Source organism: Diabrotica virgifera, chromosome 4, assembly GCF_917563875.1.
Source record: "Diabrotica virgifera virgifera chromosome 4, PGI_DIABVI_V3a".
In the NCBI taxonomy this organism is placed as follows: domain Eukaryota; kingdom Metazoa; phylum Arthropoda; class Insecta; order Coleoptera; family Chrysomelidae; genus Diabrotica; species Diabrotica virgifera.
Window position 1 is genome coordinate 167,883,650 of NC_065446.1, and position 20,704 is coordinate 167,904,353.

Genomic DNA, 20,704 nt, shown 5'->3' on the forward strand with positions numbered 1-20,704 from the left:
CACGCTTCCCACTTTCCTGCCCAATTCCCTGTCCAACAGGACTGAGTGTAAATGCGATATAAGACTGATAATACAGGGAAAGATAAGAGGTGGAAGGAGTATAGGAAGAAGTAAAGTGACATGGTTGAAGAATTTTAGGGACTCGTTTAAATGCAGTTATAGAATAGAATAGAAATATGCTTTATTGTCACTGAAAATTTTTACAATTTTATGGACAAAGCTTACATACAGTCAAAAGAAAAACATAATATAAATAACAAATAACAACTACAATTTACTAAAATTAGATAAATCGTCAATAATGTACAGTATAAGATATAAAATCCAAGACAAAGACAATTTATTGCAAATTGAACATATAACAAATAAAATAAAATAGGTACAACATAAGGAACTGACAAGTTTATGCTACTGCGTATGGAACCCAATTTTCTTAGTTATACATTAAGAAATTCTTCTATTGAATAATATGGTCTTTTGGATAGATAGGATTTTGTCATTTTACGGAACTTTGGGAAAGACGTTGCAGATTTAATTTGTAACGGAAGATGATTGTACCGTTTCTTTGCGGAATATAATATAGATTTCTTTACTAACTCAGTGGATGGAATCGGTAAATAAATATTAAAGATTGAATTTCTGGTGGAGTAAAGATGATTCGGCCTTGATGGAAAGACATTAAGGTGTTTACGAATTAAACAAACCGTTTCTAGAATATATAAAAATGGAAGTGTTAAAATTTCGTGATCTCTGAAGTAACTTCTGCAATGTGTAGATCCTTTGAGGCCAAACAGCTATCTAATTGCTCTTTTTTGCAATCTAAAATTGACATCAAATTGAGCAGCTGTACTAGAATCCCAAAAAGGAAGACCATATCGAAGATGAGACTCGAACAACGAAAAATATGTTATTTTAGAAGATGCTAAATTGAGTTCTCTTGAGACAGATTGTATTGCTTAGCAAGCTGAGGCGAGTTTCTTACTTAACGAATCGATATGAAGGGACCATTTGAGGTTGCTGTCTAAAAAAATACCAAGAAATTTTACAGAATCAACGGTACTGATCTGGCTGTTATTAAGAGGCAAAGGTTGAAGAGCTCCTTTATAGGATAATGCTACTGTTTTATTTACGTTCTTCTTCTTTAAGTACCCAAATTGTTAGGCGTGGGTAGCTTCCATAACGATTTGCCGATATCGTTCTCGATCTTGTGCGGCATGTAACAATTGATCTGCTGATAAACCAGTCCATTGAAGAAGGTTTCGGAGCCATGAATATTTCTTTCGACCAATTCCTCTTTTTCCGTCGATCTTTCCATTGAGTATTAACTGCAGCATCATGTATCTGCTACCTCTCATTATATGCCCCAGATATTCAAGTTTTCTCTTTTTTATCATCTTCATTAAGTCACCTTCGCCTTGACCTACTCTGTTTAGCTCTGTTTGAAATGCGTTGAACCCAAGATATTCTGAGCATTCTACGATACGACCACATCTCAAAGGCTTCTAATTTGTTCATCATGTTAACCTTCATGATCCAGGTTTCACATCCATATAGTAATACAGGATAAACATAACATTTTAGGAACTTGATTCTTAGTTGTAAATTCAGCTGAGAGTTGCTCAGAATAGATATAAGTTTCATAAATGGTCCTCTTGCAATTTCTATACGAGTTTTAATTTCTTCATCCGGATTTAGTGTCTCGTTTATCCAACATCCTAGGTATTTAAAATGGTTAACTTTTGTTATTGATTCATCATTGACAATTAGTTGCATAGGGCCGACGTCTTGTTTACTAACAACAAGTAACTTTGTCTTTGTTGCATTTATGTTAAGTCCGTTATTGGAGCATTCTCTAGTGACTCGATCAATAAGGAATTGAAGATCTTCGATATTTTCAGCCATGATCGCGGTGTCGTCTGCATGTCTGATGTTGTTAATAGTTTCTCCCCCGATTCGAACTCCATATTGTCCTTCCAAGGCTTCATTAAAAATTATTTCTGAGTATACGTTAAACAAAGTTGGGGATAACACACAACCCTGTCTGACACCTATTTGAATGCAAATTTTGTCTGTTTCTTTGCCGTCTACCAGAATAGAAGCTTCTTGATTCCAATATAGATGTTGTAAAAGTCTCAGATCTTTATCATCTATTCCAATCATTTCTAGATATTCAAACAACCTATCATGTTGAACTCTATCAAACGCCTTTTCAAAATCTATAAAGCAGACGTAAATTGGTTTCTGTACTTCCCATGATCGTTGAAGTAATGTTAACATTGAGAACAAAGCTTCCCTTGTTCCCAATCCTTCTCTGAAACCGAATTGTTTGTTTCCCATTGTCTCTTCACATTTCTGCTTGATTCTATTAAGAATTATCTTAAGAAGTAGCTTGAGAGAGTGGCTCATGAGACTAATTAGTCTAAAGTCTTTACATGATGATGTATTAGGTTTTTTTCGGAGTGGAATAAATGTAGACTCCAACCATATCTGTGGCATCATTCCAGTCTCGTATATATGGTTATAAATGTTTGTTAATTGTGAGACATTATCGTCATCCAGAAGTTTGAGCCAGTCTGATGGTATTTGGTCAGGGCCTGGAGATTTCCCATTTTTGCTCTGTTTGATGGCTTTCTCTACTTCCGCTTTTAAAATACTAGGACCAGTATTCGTATACTTTGTGGTGTTAAGTGGTGGCCTCGTATCCAGGAAGAGCTCTTTTATATAGTTAGTCCATTCTTCCTTTTTTTCATCCAAGTCGAGAATTATGTTACCTTTGGAGTTTCTCATAAAGTGAAGAGTTTTTTTTCTCTGAGTGTAGGTAATTTCTTTAAGCTTTTTATGTATATTAAACTCGTCATGTTACGTTAAAAGAGAGTAAATTAGAGTCAGACCAGGTCTTTATCGTCAGTAGATCCGAAGTTATAGTTTCATGAAGAGATGCAATAGTTGAGTTGCTCCAAGTGATGAGAGCTATAGTTTCTATAAAATTCTTTAGAGCAGCGGTAAATAGGGCAAAGATAGTAATGATAATATCCAACCTTCAATTGGGAGACGGCACTTAAAGAAGAAGAAGAATCTGGGTAAAGCTTTATCGGGCACCCTTGGTTTTTCGAAATTTTTAATATACTATATTACATATTATATCAAATAATCTTTATCCATTAAAGACATCGGTGAAAGTTGTTCTTATATCGGATCCTCTACTATACTAAAATTCATTAGTATTGGTTTATCATAATTAAGCCACCTTATAAAATAATATTATACAATACAGATGGAACTTTTACTGTTCTTCAATATGTAGCTTGTACTTAGTAATATCTATTGTGTTTAATTAAAAAAAAATAAAATATTACAATTGCCTTTTAGCCGCGCTGTCTTAGAAATGCAGTGGAGTGACGGTTTGCACGAGATGGGATCTCCAAAATGGCAACTGGTACTTTGCCTAATGTTTATATATTTTTTACTGTACATATCGTTGTTCAAAGGTGTAAAATCTACTGGTAAGTAAATTGTTAATATTATTTTTGTAACCTTTTAAAATTCAATGTTATGAATCGGATTTTATTTCTGCAAAACCCTATTTTTAATAAACCATAATATATTGCAAAATAAGGTTTTTTTTTAATTTACAGTTGTTTTTTAATTTAAATAATAATTGTGAATAATCAAAGTTCTAAACAGATTTTTAAATAAAAAATTTGTTTAATGTCCGACTGATATATTATTTGACAAACAATGATATGATTTCGAAGTCAGTTACAGTCGGAAAAATTGAAGAATAGGGCTTTTCATTCACAGTCATTTGTTTCGAGCTTCTGTCGTATGTCGTATAATCCCTGAATATTAATATTATACGCAAATTATACAACATTATATGACAGAAGCTCGAAACAAATGACAATCGATGAAAAGTCATATACGCTCTGAGCTTCGCTGGTGTCGCTACTAGCGGATTATTAATGCAACTTTCGCCGGTAACTTTAAATTTATTAGTTAATTGTTATCGCTTAATATTTGCAACGCAAAAAAGTAATTAAATTGTAATCGATTTTTTTAAGATTTTTCTGATCATTTAAACGTTCTATTAATGAAATATTAATTTCTTACTTCGAATACTTTCACAATTATCGTGTAGATGCGCTTAGATTAATTTATAATTACATATTACGACATATTAAAAAAACTTAAATTCAGTATTTAAAACGTAATTATATTTAAGGTAAAAATATACACCACAGCGCTTTGACCAACTAATAATTTTTCCTATTAATGTTCTTGATTTCAATATTTTGAATTAATCACTTTGACATTTATGTCAAATTTCCACTGAACGTTCACTGATTTGTCACTACTGGTGCTCGTGAAATTTTAAATATCCCCTCTATCTACGAGCTCACACTCACAGCGTGTACCCATGAACGATCACATCAATCACTTATCAATCACAGATTATACAACATACGACAGACGCTCGAAACAAATGACAATCGATAAATGGCCCTATTCTTTCATTTTTCCGACTGAAAGTATAATATAATGCCCTAGGGCGTTATTTTTAAAAATAACGCCCTAGGGCATTAAATTTAAATAACTAGTTAAATACTGTCAAGTTGACAAATAATAACCTAAGTAAAACTATGGTTACCACAATTACGTTAGGACTATTGCTGGTAAATATACTTATTTGAAAACTAATTAATTCAAAATTCATTCAAATTTTTTGCATATCATAAAGAATAATTTAGTCGGACATTAAACGTTGAAGGCACCACGGGCATTATAGATAATAACGCTCTCGGTCAATGTATATCCCCCGGGCCAAAGGCCCTCGGTATATACACCAGTGACCTCAAGCGTTATTATCCTTATAATACCCTTGGTACCTTAATAACTATTATGATTGTTGTACTTTCAATTACTTGTTTAATAAAAACTGATACCTTATAAAAAATTAAATTGACATTTGTGTACCAAAAATTTTTGGTCAATAGATAAGACTTTATTCATAAATTAACATTTTTCTTTTTCTATTACATAAAATAGTAAAATCCATTGAAATCTAAAAATGCGTACTGACTAGAGTACTGTACTAAAATCTCAATAAAGATGAACTAGAAATACACAAACCATGGCACGTTGAATGTTACAAGCAGCACTACCGAATCATGATTTACAATGTATAAACTTTGTAAATGATCATTTCGGATTTACAATGTACACACACCCAGACTTAAAGTCCGTCCGCTATAACTTTTCCCATGCGGTACGATTCATTTTCAATCAAATAAGTCAAAACATAAATTGCAACGAACGTCGAGGGTGATACACCTGACATACGACTTACGTAAAATATTTAACTAATTAGTAGGTATGGATTTCAAAGGGAAAATGTTTAACCATTTCAGAAATGAACAAAGATTGAAACACTTCAGGCTTTCACATGAAATAGGTTAAAAATCTTACAAAAGTTTGATAGCGTTATTAGGGTTTGCTACAAAACTATCTACATAATGTTATCCAAAAATATAAAATATTACAAAATGTACCAAATAGTTATTGGTCTAACTGATAAATATTTGCAGATTTTGCGGGGGCCTTCATCATCATCATCATTCAACCGGGATCTATCCACTGCTGGATATAGGTCTCTCGCAGTCTTTTTTATGTATTTATGTTTTGTGCTGTTTGCATCCAATTTTTGTCTATCCGTTTTATGTCATCAGACCATCTAGTTGGCGGACGACCTCTACTTCGATATGCTTCTTGTCTTGGTCTCCAGTGTATTATTTGCTATGTTTATCTGTTATCCGACATTCCAGCTAAATGCCCCACCCAGTTCCACTTAAGGGTCATAATTCTTTCTATGGCATTTGTCATTTCTAAGCTACTATGGGATTGTGTGTGTAACATAAATAAACTAGGAGACCGTAGCAAGGTTACGGTAGCCTACGTACCGGGGCACGAGGATCATAAGGGTAATTAAAGAGCGGCATCGGAACCCTTCCGCGGCGTTGCAAAGGCAGTTACAAGAACGGCTACAAGAAGGTGGGTAGTTCACAAATCTTTGGAATGGTGGAGGAATTCACCAGATCAAAGACAGGCGAAACAGCTCATTACAGAAGATTCGCTAAAATTTACGGCAGACCTAATAAACAAAGACAGGAAAACAGTCAAAGCCATAGTAGGTCTGCTAACAGGGCACTGTAAGCTGAATAGGCACTTGAAGCTGATGGGATTGGCAGATGGTGACCCGTGCAGATTCTGTCACCTGGAAGAAGAAACAGCAGAACACATTCTACGTCAGTGTTACAGTCTGGCTTATGGCAAATGTGCGCTAATTTGCATTTGGAGAAGAAAATCCACCGACAAATAGCTACATGGAAGGTTCAGTCTCAAAGCTATTAGACTTTTTAAAAAGAGTCAGGCTAGAGAACTAGGACTAGAGGACCACAATAGATCTGAAAAGGTCGCAGTGGAATAGGCCAAAAGGCCAGCTCTTTAAATCTATCTATCTATATGGCATTTGTCACTCCTGTTCTCAGTCTTATTTCCTTGTTCGTAATCCAATCCCTATTAAAAATGTCTAACATCGAGCGTTTCCTGGAGCGTAGATAATTATAGCAATCCGAATTAAAGAGATTGGTGGGTTTATGTTTATATGGGATGTAGTCTTATGCTATGTCTTATGCCTGTTTCGTTAATCTAAGGTCACATATATTTACCAATAACAGTTTGCTTTAGTTTTGTTGTTTTAGTTCTTACGTAATAATATAACGCACAGCTGTAACGAAACGTCACGGCAAACTCGGTTTGGAATTCCAAACCTATGCTAACAATACAACAACAGAAAATAGAAGAATATATTATTCTTAAATTATTTTAATTTTAGGTAAAGTAGTATGGGTAACGGCAACAATGCCTTACGTCGTTCTGACTATATTACTAATAAGAGGATTGATGCTTCCAGGTGCTTTGAAAGGTATTTCGTATTATCTTCAACCAGAATTATCAAAGCTTAGCAAAACACAGGTAAGCGGTGAGTTTTATTAAGCTTAATTTTCATTACACATTATGTCTCATAAATAATTTAATTCATTTAATATGAATCTTACCTATGCTCTGTGAGTATGTTTTGTCTGCGCTGAAAACATTCACTAAAAATAATGTCAAGTTTATTTGACGTGTCGGTTTTCACTTCGGAAATCGTTATCAAATACATTTTGTTTTTGTTGCTTAGTAAAACCACGTAAAACATTCTTTTAATAATTTCATTTTAACTGACTCATTCATATTGGCAATTCAGATATACAGTGAGTACGTTTGAGTTGGAATAAATTCATTATCTCGAGAATGGGCGAATTTGAACAGAAAAAATTCTGAGATAGGTCGATTTTTATTTTTAACTTATGACTTTTTGGCATATATATCATACTATTGACGTCATCTATCTGGGCGTGATGACGTAGTCGATGATTTTTTTAAATGAGAATAGGGGTTGTGTGATAGCTCATTTGAAAGGTTATTTAATTCTCTATTCAGTAATATAAACACTAACATAGGTAATTATTTATCTATCTATCTATAAGCGAGGTTCGTACAGCCTCTGCCGCTTCTCGCATTTCGACCGCCATCTTTTTCTGTCCATCCATTCGTCTTCTTTGATGACTCTATCTCTCGTGATGTGCCGTACATTTTCTTCCCAGGCAACTGAAGGCCTTCCTCTTCTTCTTTGTTGTGGTATGTAATTTAAACTTTTCTTTGGCCATCTATCTTCATTCGTTCGTTTCACGTGACCATACCACACTAGTTGTCTCGTTTCAATTCTATCTACACTGGAATATACAGTATTTGTCCTCCTTCTAATATCTTCATTCCTGATATGATCTTTTTTTGATATACCACACGCTCTCCTTAGACAATCCATTTCTACTACTTCTATCCTTTTTCTATATTTTTTCGTGATCTGCCAACTTCTGCCCCATAAGTCATAATAGCCTCTACCAAGGTACGATATATTGTCAATTTCGTTTTTTGTCTTATATCTTTAGACCATAATAGTAGAGAGCTTAGAATGTTTACTGCTTTTTTACCCTGCTGCGTTCTGTTTTCGATGTCTCTTTTGGTAGTGCCTTCTTTAGATATTATAGATCCGAGATATTTATATCCTTTACATGTTTTTGTGGTTCTAATTTCTAAATCAGAATCTTCTTCATCATCCCTTATTTTAACATACTCTGTCTTTGACATATTCATATTGAGTAATTATTTATACAGGGTGTACAATTTTTTTTATTAAATTAAATTGCACAAAAGAAGAATGTACGTAATTTACTTAATTCAAAATACATTTTACTGCTGTCAGAAAAACAGGTAATAATATTTATTTCACAAATAAACATTGCTGTTCGCTTAAATTCAATGTTCAAACTGCTAAAAGACAGGTGGGAGCAGTTTTAACATTGAATTTAAGCGAAAAACAATGTTTATTTTTGTCAAATAAACATTTTTTTCTATTTTCTGACAGCACTAAAATGTATTCTGAAATAAATGAAACAATTACATACATTCTTCTTTTTGTCTCAATTTAATTCAAAAGAAATTTTTTTGGACATCCTGTATAAATAATATATTACTGAGAGAATTAAATAACCTCTCAAATGAACTATCACACAACCCCTACTCTCATCATACGTACGTCACTAGTATGGTATATATGCCAAAAAGTCATAATTTAAAAATAAAAATCAACCTGTCTCAGGATTTTTCTCCAAATTCGCCCCTTCTCGAGATAATGAATTATTTATTCCAACTCAAACGCCCTCACTGTATTAATTTTATGTAGATGACTTTAAAATTACATTGCTACTATTTATAAGTTGCATTACTGGGACGATTTTATTGGAAAACAGTTCCTTCGATTCTCATAGCATGTCGAAAAGTCATAGCATGTCATTTACCATTAAAAAGACAACCGTATGCATTGACGACAGTAAAATTCTCATGCTTGTGATCCCATAGTAAATCATGAGGAAAATAATAGGACAAAACCTTATGATACTATCCTCTCATGGTAAGGTAACACCAAACTCTGATTTTATACATATGGGTATTTTAAAATATTTACTATGGAGCATGGTTAAAGTAAGGAACGTACTCATATAACTCAAGAAATTACTTTTAGATCATAAACTGAATACAGGACCTGCACAAATGCTACAATGTTGCATATTGCCTTTATGACTACATATGTTAGAGATATCACCATTAGCAAAAGCTGGCCTTCCAGGAACTACCAGACACACTGAAAAAACATGGGATTACACAAATAAGTGAATCATTAAAGCCATCAACAACACAAACCAAAAAGAAAAAATAGATAGGAAAAAACATTGGATGACTGAAGAGACTCTCAACCTTGTAGAAGGAACACTAAAATTTAGAAACTTCACATCAAATTTAATACAAAAAGAAATAGAAATAGGCACTAAAATATAACTAAAAAACAGACTACAAAACAATTGTACAGAAGGGAAAAAATATTAAATATTAAATTATTATAAAAATATTAATAAATATTAAATAATAATAACATATTAAGTGCACCACTAGAGGAACATGCTGACCGTAATAATCTAGAAAAATGTTGAAGGAACTATGAAAACAGTGAGAAATACTCCCGTTCATTAAACTACAGTAATTACTGTAGATAATATCCAGTGGCGTGCTGGAACTTTTCAAGCGGCCCGGTGATTTTATAGAAAAGCGGCCTCCCATTCTCATTTTACCTTGTATTATCAGGATCTTTTATTCGGTATTTAAAAAAATAAAAAAAAACAAAAATATAAATTATTTTTGAATCAAACATAAAACTTTGAACTAAATGATTTTTTTCTTAATTTGCTATATTTTTTCATTTACGAATAATAAATCTTACAAACAATAATTGACATGTATGACAATATTGTATGCAGTAAGACAGAACCACAATTTCCTAAATAAATATAATATGAATTTGATGTAATTAAGGTACAAATAAAATAAAATTGAGAATTTTTCAATTATGTATTAAGTTGCATTTTAGTAGATCAATTATACAAGAGAGTACAAATACAAGTACAGTGCAAATACTTTAATTTAACAATATTTTTAAAATGTTAATACAACGCAATAATCTAAATATTCTTTTGCAATTATTTTATAAAATAATTACTTAACTCTCGATCAATAATTTCCGCAATAAAATAGATTTTTGAGCAAATTCGTCGATTATTTCATCATTTTTAAGCTCATACAAAGCTTATTTTTCTATAGCCATTAGCATAAAACTGATCTTGTGTACTTCTTAACCGATTTTTTATGTATTTCAACGTTAAAAAGCTTTTTTCGCAATATATTTGTGTCACTGGAAGAGTTAATAAATGCTTTATATTATACTATTTCAATTTGGATAAGCACACTGATATAATTGATGGATTCGACCGTTACTTGATGGAAGTTCATTTTATCTAACAATAAAACACGAAAACGTTTGTTTTCTATACTTCCACAAAATTTATTATATCTAAGTGACTACAGCTGTTTCGGCGGAGTGCCTTTCTCAAGTAATATAGTTTACAATGTGTTTGCCTTTTTAATCTTCAACTGAAGAGGTTGAGGAGTGGGGAGCTGTTTGTCTCGAGTTGGTCATTCAGAATTATATCTGTATTTTTCAGTTTATTAATTTCCATAGATTCTAAAAAAGATAGCTTAAGGCCTTTATTTTGAATATGTAGAATTTGAAACTCTTCATTGAAAGAATGATTATGATCTAGAAGGTGAAGTGCGTATGTAGAAGTGTCTGTTTTTCTATTGTTGAATGCCCTTTTGTGTTCTGCTATCCGTTTGTCAAAAGTTCTGCCAGTTTGACCGATGTACGTTTTCGGACAGTCACCACAAGTTAGTTTGTACACACCACTCTGTAGTTGCTTTCTCTTTCGGCTTTTATTGTTCTTAATATATTTGCTTAAGTTGTTGTTAGTTCTGAAAGCTGGTGTTATTCCTTTCTTTTTTATGTATCTGGCTATTGTTGTTGTTATCTTGCCAGTATATGTGAGAGAGCAGAAGGTACTGGGTTCTTTCTGTGGTGGTGGATACACTAATTTCAGGGCTTTCTTATGGAGTTTTTGGTTTAAAATTTTGTTAACTGTTTGTTCGTTATAGCCGTTGTTTACTGCTATTTGTTTAATGATGTTTAGTTCTATTTCGAAGTTATTTTTTGTCGTGGGAATTTCTGTCAGTCTATGTATCATGCTATGGTAGGCTGCTAATTTTTGTTGTGTAGGATGGGATGATGAATTGTGTATAGTTGTGTCAGTATGGGTAGGTTTATGATATATGGAGAACTCATGTTTGTTGTGTAGTCTGGAAATCGTTACATCTAGAATAACTCTATAAACTTTCTAGATGTAACGATTTCCAGACTACACAACAAACATGAGTTCTCCATATATCATAAACCTACCCATACTGACACAACTATACACAATTCATCATCCCATCCTACACAACACAAATTAGCAGCCTACCATAGCATGATACATAGACTGACAGAAATTCCCACGACAAAAAATAACTTCGAAATAGAACTAAACATCATTAAACAAATAGCAGTAAACAACGGCTATAACGAACAAACAGTTAACAAAATTTTAAACCAAAAACTCCATAAGAAAGCCCTGAAATTAGTGTATCCACCACCACAGAAAGAACCCAGTACCTTCTGCTCTCTCACATATACTGGCAAGATAACAACAACAATAGCCAGATACATAAAAAAGAAAGGAATAACACCAGCTTTCAGAACTAACAACAACTTAAGCAAATATATTAAGAACAATAAAAGCCGAAAGAGAAAGCAACTACAGAGTGGTGTGTACAAACTAACTTGTGGTGACTGTCCGAAAACGTACATCGGTCAAACTGGCAGAACTTTTGACAAACGGATAGCAGAACACAAAAGGGCATTCAACAATAGAAAAACAGACACTTCTACATACGCACTTCACCTTCTAGATCATAATCATTCTTTCAATGAAGAGTTTCAAATTCTACATATTCAAAATAAAGGCCTTAAGCTATCTTTTTTAGAATCTATGGAAATTAATAAACTGAAAAATACAGATATAATTCTGAATGACCAACTCGAGACAAACAGCTCCCCACTCCTCAACCTCTTCAGTTGAAGATTAAAAAGGCAAACACATTGTAAACTATATTACTTGAGAAAGGCACTCCGCCGAAACAGCTGTAGTCACTTAGATATAATAAATTTTGTGGAAGTATAGAAAACAAACGTTTTCGTGTTTTATTGTTAGATACACTGATATAAGTTGTACTTATGCAAAACAGCGTAACAGCAAGCTATACAATCTTTACACTTTTTAGTACCACACGGAGGTGAGGTTTCTACGATATCAACATTGTCATTTGTTACTTTATGTTCATTATCACTTGGATTAATAATAGCATCCTTCATATTTTCTGTAGGCTGAACATATTCATCATTAACTCCATCTTCTATAATCACAGTACTTTGCAAAATCCTATTTTTAATACAATCCATTTATCAGCAAAATCCATGAGTTCCTCTCTAATTGCAGTCGCAGATATGGTAGAATAAAACTTTCCTAATTTTTCAGTAAGTGATTTACCTAAATGCCATCAAAGGTATACCATTTTTTTATTGTATCAAAATGTGCAGGATGTAGAGTGCTTATATCATAAAACGATTTGATTTGTCTTGATCAAATCGTTTTTAGATACTTTCAATATAATAATTCGGTCAAAAATGAGCAAGACGTTTTTCCATTTTTTAATTCTTCAGAGTACATACATGTTTGAAGGAAATTGGAAAACCATAAATATACTTGTATGTATGAAAATAAATAATATTATCTGTAGCAATCTATTTATGTACATATACAGAGTTGGGATAAAGTATGGAACCAAGCAAATATCTTTGAAATGAAAAGAACAATATTTATGAAACTTTGCATGCAAGTACAGTGACGCAAAAGGCATCTGATGCCATATTTTTGTTACTACTCCACTTCCGGTTTCACCGGAAATACCCTTAACTTATTTACTTTAAATGGGAAACCCTGTATATTTTTGCAGATTTTAAAAGAACTTGTTATTTTTAATTCATACATACCAAGTTTGGAAGAAAAAACTATTAAAACAAGAAATAAATCTCTTTACAGTTAAAAAATAGGTTAATTTGTTAGACCAATGATATTAAAAATAAAAAAAAAATAATTTCAAATGTTGAAAATGTTTGCTGTTCACCTCCTGACAACGTGCAAGCCTATAAATAAATTCGTGAGTCACTTTTTGCAAGATTTCTCCACGTATTAGTTCACATTCATCAATTATTATTCTTTGTCTCAAATCCTGCAAGCATGTTGGTCGCCTAACGTAAACACGTAATTTTAGATAACCCAAAAAAAAAATCTAACCGGTTGAAGTCCGGAGAAGGAGCGGGCCACTCTATGAATCCTCTACGTCCAATCCATGGATTTGAAAAATTCACTTCCAAAAGATGAAAATTCACCATAACCTATTATCATTAATATTTCAATACGATCTTTTCAACCATTTTTAATACAACTTATTTCTGTCAATTAGTTCAGTAACAGTTTTACCTACTATACTAAATTCAAATAAGTTATGCAGTGCATGTAAACAACAATTTTAGTCTACAGTATAGATGGTACTAGTTTATTTCCTATTACGTTGTATTAATACAAAAAATTATCTACAGACATTTTTTAACAAATTTTCTCTACCAAATTTGGTATGTGTGAATTAAAAATAACAAGTTCTTTTAAAATCCGCAAAAAATATATAGGGTGTCCCATTTAAATTAAATAAGTTAGGGGTATTTCCGGTGAAACCGGAAGTGGAATAGTAACAAAAAATATGGCAACAGATGCCTTTTGCGCCACTGTACTTGCATGCAAAGTTTCATAAATATTGTTCTTTTCGTTTCAAAGATATTTGCTTGGTTCCATACTTTATCCCAACCCAGCATAGACTATAGTCTTACTCATTTACTTAAATTGTATTTCACAATTAAAATTTTTTTTTAATGTTTTATTAATATTATTAGCAAAATTAACATCCGATTAGAAATTAAAAAAAAATTTTTTTGTTACATCTAAAAATTTTTGTGAAAACCTATTTGTCCGGCCTCAAGAGGCCGCGGCCTCTCGGTGATTGCACAGATTCATTTATATGGCCAGCACCCCACTGATAATGTCCTGGAAAATATAAAAATGTCAAAATCCTAAGTTGATGCAATGAACGTTAGTCATTATAGTACTTTATACCTATAGTATAGTATAGTTGATCCAAAAGATGGCATAACCCAGACATCCAAAGTGAAAGTTATCCTTCAACACCAAATTGTTCTATATGGTCCACACAATGTCCAGAAAAAAGTCACACCATTTTGAGCGTCGGGTTTGGGGGGGAGAGGGGGGAGAAATCGGTAAATTCGTAGTTTTTTAAGTTTTTCGCCAATATTTCTAAAACTATGCGGTTTAGCATGAACAACCCTCTATACAAAATTGTTCTACATTAAATTTGAAATAAAAAAGGCCCTATGCATAATCTTTCTAAAATGAATGGTTCCAAAGTTACGGAGGTAGTGTAGTATAACTGGTCCAAAAAAGGCCTAACCCAAACATCAAAAGTAAAAGTTTTCCTCCAACACGAAAATGTTCTATATGGTCCACATATTGTTCAGTAAAACGTTACACCATTTTGAGAGTCCGGTTTGGGAGGGAGATGGGAGAGAAGCCGGTAAATTAATAGTTTTTTTTACGTTTTTCGTCAATATTTCTAAAACTATGCTTTAGCGTAAACAATGTTACATACAAAAATGTTCTACATGAAATTTAAAACAAAAAATGTTGTATACATAATTGTTATCAAATCAACGGTTCCAGAGTTACGGAGGGTGAAAAGTCGAGGTTTTCGATACTTTTTATATTTTTTAGGCAATATTTATGATATAACTATACCAAAAACCCAGACATCCAAAGTGAAAGTTATCTTCCAACACCAAATTGTTCTATATGGTCCACATAATGTTCAGAAAAAAGTCACACCATTTTGAGCGTCGGGTTTGGGGGGGGGGGGAGAGAGGGGAGAAATCGGTAAATATAAAAAGTATCGAAAACCTCCACTTTTCACCCTCCGTAACTCTGGAACCGTTAATTTTATAACAATTATGTATATAACTTTTTTGTTTTAAATTTTATGTAGAACATTTATCTATAGAATATTTCTTACGCTAAAGCATAGTTTTAGAAATATTGACGAAAAACCTAAAAAAACCTACTAATTTACCGACTTCTCCCCATCTCCTCCCCAAACCGGACGCTCAAAATGGTGTAACTTTTTACTGAACAATATGTGGACCATATAGAACAATTTGGTGTTGAAGGAAAACTTTTACTTTTGATGTCTGGGTTAGGCCTTTTTTTGGACCAATTATACTATACTACCTCCGTAACTTTGGAACCGTTCATTTTAGAAGGGTTATGCATAGGGTCTTTTTTATTTCAAATTTAGAACAATTTTGTGTAGAGGGTTGTTCATGCTAAACCGCTTAGTTTTAGAAATATTGACGAAAAACCTAAAAAACTACGAATTTGCAGATTTCTCCCCCCTCTTCCCCCCCCAAACCCGACGCTCAAAATGGTGTGACTTTTTTCTGAACATTATGTGGACCATATAGAACAATTTGGTGTTGGAGGATAACTTTCACTTTGGATGTCTGGGTTTGGGTCTAACTATACCACACTACTACCTAATATTTGTATAAACTGTGTAAAATATGCTGAAGCTCGTTTTTTATAATACTTCTACAAAAATTATATACTTCTATTTATTCACATTTAAAATGAATTGCAATAAAGGAAATATTTCATATTTGGCAAATCTCTATTTGTTATAATATGTGCCTATGCTCTACAAAAACGAACAGTTTCACAGTTTTGATCATGTTTAATGAAATATCGACCATCGCATCAGTATGAGGAGTAAACATTTTTTGTGGAATATCAATCATGAATTGCAGCTTTTACTATGTATAATTATTTTGTAGCGCTTAATAATTTCAGGTGTGGATGGATGCGGCTGTGCAAATCTTTTATTCTGTCGGTGCCGGCTTTGGAGTACATCTTTCTTATGCCAGTTATAACACCTTTCATAATAATTGTTACAGGTAAAGTTTTTACTTTTTTACTAATATGATATGATGTAGAATTAGAATTTATAAGTATCGTGCCGGCAAAAATCTTAATATAGTCAAATATGTAAATCACAGAATTCAAAGAAAAATTGCATGATAGTCCAGAGTAAAAAGGATTTTCCCGGGACACTCAAAGATCCAGGTATCTAACTACTTTTTTAGTTATTGTAGACCTATAGGAAGAAAACGTACCTGTTTCCTGCCTATAGTTCGCGTCCGTTTTTTAATTATTAACCATTTAGTGCAAAAATCGCGATTTCATCGATTTTTTGCACTCCATTCAAAAGCTAAATAGTTGACATAAAATTACAATATTTAGTTTTTTAGAACATTGAAAAACCTTCAAAATTCCGATTTTTGAAAATTAAAAAGTAAATTTGTTGCTAAACAAACTGCAAAATAAGTGAAAATTGTTATTTGTTAATAACTTTTACTAAAACTACCTTAGAACTTTAGTGTTTCACCAAAAGTTGGGTATTGGTGTACTTAACAAACCTTGAAAATTTGAGACCAACCCATTAATTAGTTTAAGAGTTATTCTATTTGTTAATCCCAGAGACCTTTATTTTGCAATAAGATAAGACAGAAAATAATGAAGATAGGGCAATTCTGATTATGCTATATGAAAGTAGAAGAGGATAGTATCAAAATGTATTAAAAAAGTTAAAAAAAAATATATATAATATAGTCAAAAATCCTAATGCCAAATTTTTAAAACTTTGTAGTTTAAAAATATTTAGAATACCTTTAAAAATGTTGTCCGTAGAAACAACTTTTTTTTATACATTCGAAAAGATAGTATTTTAACACGAGTTTTCAAATAAAAAAAATTAGCCTGGGTTCATTTGGGACAAAGTTAGCCATATGTTTTTTTTTAATTTACATCTAATTTGTTTATAATAATTAAGGAATCTCATTAATGCCATTTTAAAGGATGGGATTTGTATTTGTTCTTAAAAAATTTGCACAAACATTGTACCTTCACAGCACTCTCTATGATTTTTCAAAAACGTAGTTCAAACGATTACTAGGGGGAACCTACAAATCCACCGAGTTAAAATACCGAAAAAGCAATTTCAAACGAATATAATTTTCTGTATCTCCGAATCAACTCAATGGATTTTGATCTTTCGTTTTTTAATTTGTATGTAATTTCTACCTACATTACAAATATGCAATTTGTTTATAAATTTGTTAATTAATAAACAGGCTAATCTGTTTAAACAATTCTTGAAAAAACATTTTTTTTTACAAAAATCTCTTTTTTTATTCACAGTATTATTAATGGTCATCGAAAAAGTTAAAGTACACTTTAATAAATCAATTATTTTTATGAGATAATTATTTATTGACGATAATTTATTTATTAAAGTATACCTTTTCTTTTTCTATGATTAATAACGATAGTATAATTAAAATCATGGATTTTTGGGAAAAATTATTTTTTCAGTTTTTTTTTAAACAATTTAAGCTGTTTATTAATTAATAAATGTCTGGACAAATTAAATATTAGTAATGTACAGAAAAATTACATAACATTAACCCTGGAAGGTCACACCTTTTTTTTAAATAAACGGCACACATGGGTATCAGATACCCAATGATTTTTTGTAAAGAAATAAAAAAGAAGTAAATATTTTATGATTTCCAGAGACTCTGTAAACACTATTGAATACATAAGAATAATTAAATCAATCATTTTATTTTCTCTCTCTTAATTGTAATAACACAAAAGAAAAAAATATTAAAAATACCTAAAAATAATTAACAAACATTTTCTAGAGAACCGAAAACATAACTCAAAATATTTTAATTTATTTTAACAACAAAATGGTCTTTATAACTAAAATATAACACCTTTTGATTATAGATAGAACTCATATTCATTCTTAGCCAGGTATTTCAGTTTCACTCATTTTAGTGACTACATTCATAAGGCAGTGTGGCTCTATGCTCCATGCATTATGCTTTATAATAGCAAGGCGAGCATGCATTCTTTGCTTTTCCATCTTTGACTTTACAGAAATAACACCTAGTTTGCTTTACTAAATTTGTGGGATGTTGTGTTGCTAGGTCATTAACTTGAACGCACACTTGATTGCAAACCTCACACATGGGTGCTACATACCCTAGCCTGTATTCAATAAATTTTCGTGATTGGAAATATTGCTCAAATGAGACCGAAACTACACACCCGTCCTTGGCAGACTAGAGACTGAATTTAAATAAAGCAGCATTACCATTGAAATGCAGCTGCGCAAGCTACATGCAGTTAAGTGTCGCGATGTGTATCTCACACCCAAGTGTGAGCTTCCAAGGTTAAAAAAAGAACGATCAAAATATATTTAGTAGATCCCGAGATATAGAAAATGATAGTAGTCTTAAGTTGCCTTTTTTAATTTTTGAACTCGTGCATTTTTCGGCTCCCTGCTCCCCCGTCACTTACCAAGTTTAGTGACCTACATTTTTAAAAAGTCGTGCAAATTACCAGCTTTCTAATATGGAAAATGATTTTTTCTACTGACAATATTTTTAAAGTTATTCTAAATGTTTATAAACTAGAAAATTTTACAAACGCATTAGGATTTTTGAATATATTAGATAATTTTTCTACAACCGTGTTAAAAATGCAATTTTTAGCACTCCATACGAGCGTTAAAAATGCTACTTTAAGGCACTAGCAACTCCTTTTGACCGTAGTATAGACAATTTTGATGTAATGTCAAAAAAATATCAAAATGGAATATCAGTCAAGTTCAAGTAAAATTTTTTGTAGATATTGTCCTGTAATTACGTTTGTAGAAAAAATATTGTATGATATGGGTGTTAAAAAGTACATTTTTAAGGCACTCATGTGAATTGCAGAACTCGCTATCGCTCATTCTGCAAACTTTCACATGCGTGCCTTAAACGTGTACTTTTAACACTTATATCATAAATAACTATATTTTATCTTTTTTTAGTACATTTTGTTAGCATCAGTTTTCTCCTTTCATTTGGTATACGCAGAATTGCCCTATCTTCATTATTTTCTGTCTTATGTTATTGCAAAATATAGGTCTCTGGGATAAACAGTTAGAATAACTCTTAAACTAATTAATGGATCGGTCTCAAATTTTCAAGGTTTGCTAAGTTCGCCAATACCCAACTTTGGGTTAAACACTAAAGTTCTAAGGTAGTTTTACTAAAAGTTATTAACAAATAACGATTTTGACTTATTTTGCAGTTTGCGTAGCAACAAATTAACTTTTTAACTTTCAAAAATCGGCATTTTGAAGATTTTTCAATGTTCTAAAACACTAAAGTTTGTTATTTTATGTCAACAATTTAGCTTTTGAATGGGGTACAAAAAATCGAAAAAATCGCGATTTTTGCACTAAATTGTTAATAATCAAAAAACAGAAGCCAACTCTAGGCAGGAAACAGGTAGGTTTTCTTTCTGTAGGTCTACAATAACTAAAAAAGTAGTCAGCTACCTGGATCTTTGAGTGTCCCGAACATGGTCTATTTCTAGCTTATTACCCTGGAGCATGAGTTCTCTCGGCGCTTGTTTGGTGCTTGATGTAAGAGAGGATCCCTAATAACACAAAACATTCCAGGAATGTTACTAGAAGGTACACACAGGATATTAAAAACATTCCTGGAATGTCCCCAAAAGCACACGAACGTCCGTGGAAAGTCCCAGGAATGTGCTGTGTCAGCATTTTAAACATTCCTTGAATGTCCTGTTGGAACATTCCATGAATGTCTACGAATGTTCTTTGAACATTCATAGTATATTTTTTAGATTGAATGTCTTGTTGAAACATTCCATGAATGTCTACGAATGTTCTTAGGACATTCAAAGTATATTTTTTAGATATTCTCTAAAATATATCGTCAGTGATGTGACAATACCTCCTAGGTATATGTTTTTTCATGAGTTTTGCAGGAGACAAAAACATCTTTTAAGGTCACCTCCTGTTTTCATACGTAAGTTTTGACTTGTTTTGTAGTAAATAGATAGTTGAATTTACTGTTGAAACAAGTCAAAAAATATATAAAAACAGGAGGTGGCCCAAACAAGTTTTTCATCTCCTAAAAAATTCATGAAAAAGCAGATAGGAGGTATTGTCACATCACCGACGATATACCAGAAGTATATGTGGCCATACCAAATAATACATCCTTGATAAATATAAACATTTTTATTGCACAAAATCTTGTCATATATTTTTTTCCATAATCATCACTACGATGACGATTTATTGTATTAAATTGTACAATACAATTACAATCTGGTCATAACTCTGACCAATGAGCAATTTTAATTTAACCTAAATTACTACTGTTCCTTAAAATGAAGAGCTTACCCCATAGCGTCTCTCATCTAATCTAACAGGCACACAATCTCATCACCTA

General features: G+C 32.1%; 1 protein-coding gene across 1 annotated transcript in view; it reads left to right on the forward strand.

Moving 5' to 3' along the window:
- LOC126883732 (sodium-dependent dopamine transporter-like) overlaps positions 1-20,704 on the forward strand; it is a 241,325-nt gene that overhangs the window by 94,369 nt on the left and 126,252 nt on the right. The window contains exons 6-8 of the mRNA XM_050649395.1: positions 3,370-3,503; positions 6,893-7,032; positions 16,173-16,276. Coding sequence (XP_050505352.1) covers positions 3,370-3,503; positions 6,893-7,032; positions 16,173-16,276 — 378 coding nt within the window. The remainder of the gene's footprint in view (positions 1-3,369; positions 3,504-6,892; positions 7,033-16,172; positions 16,277-20,704) is intronic.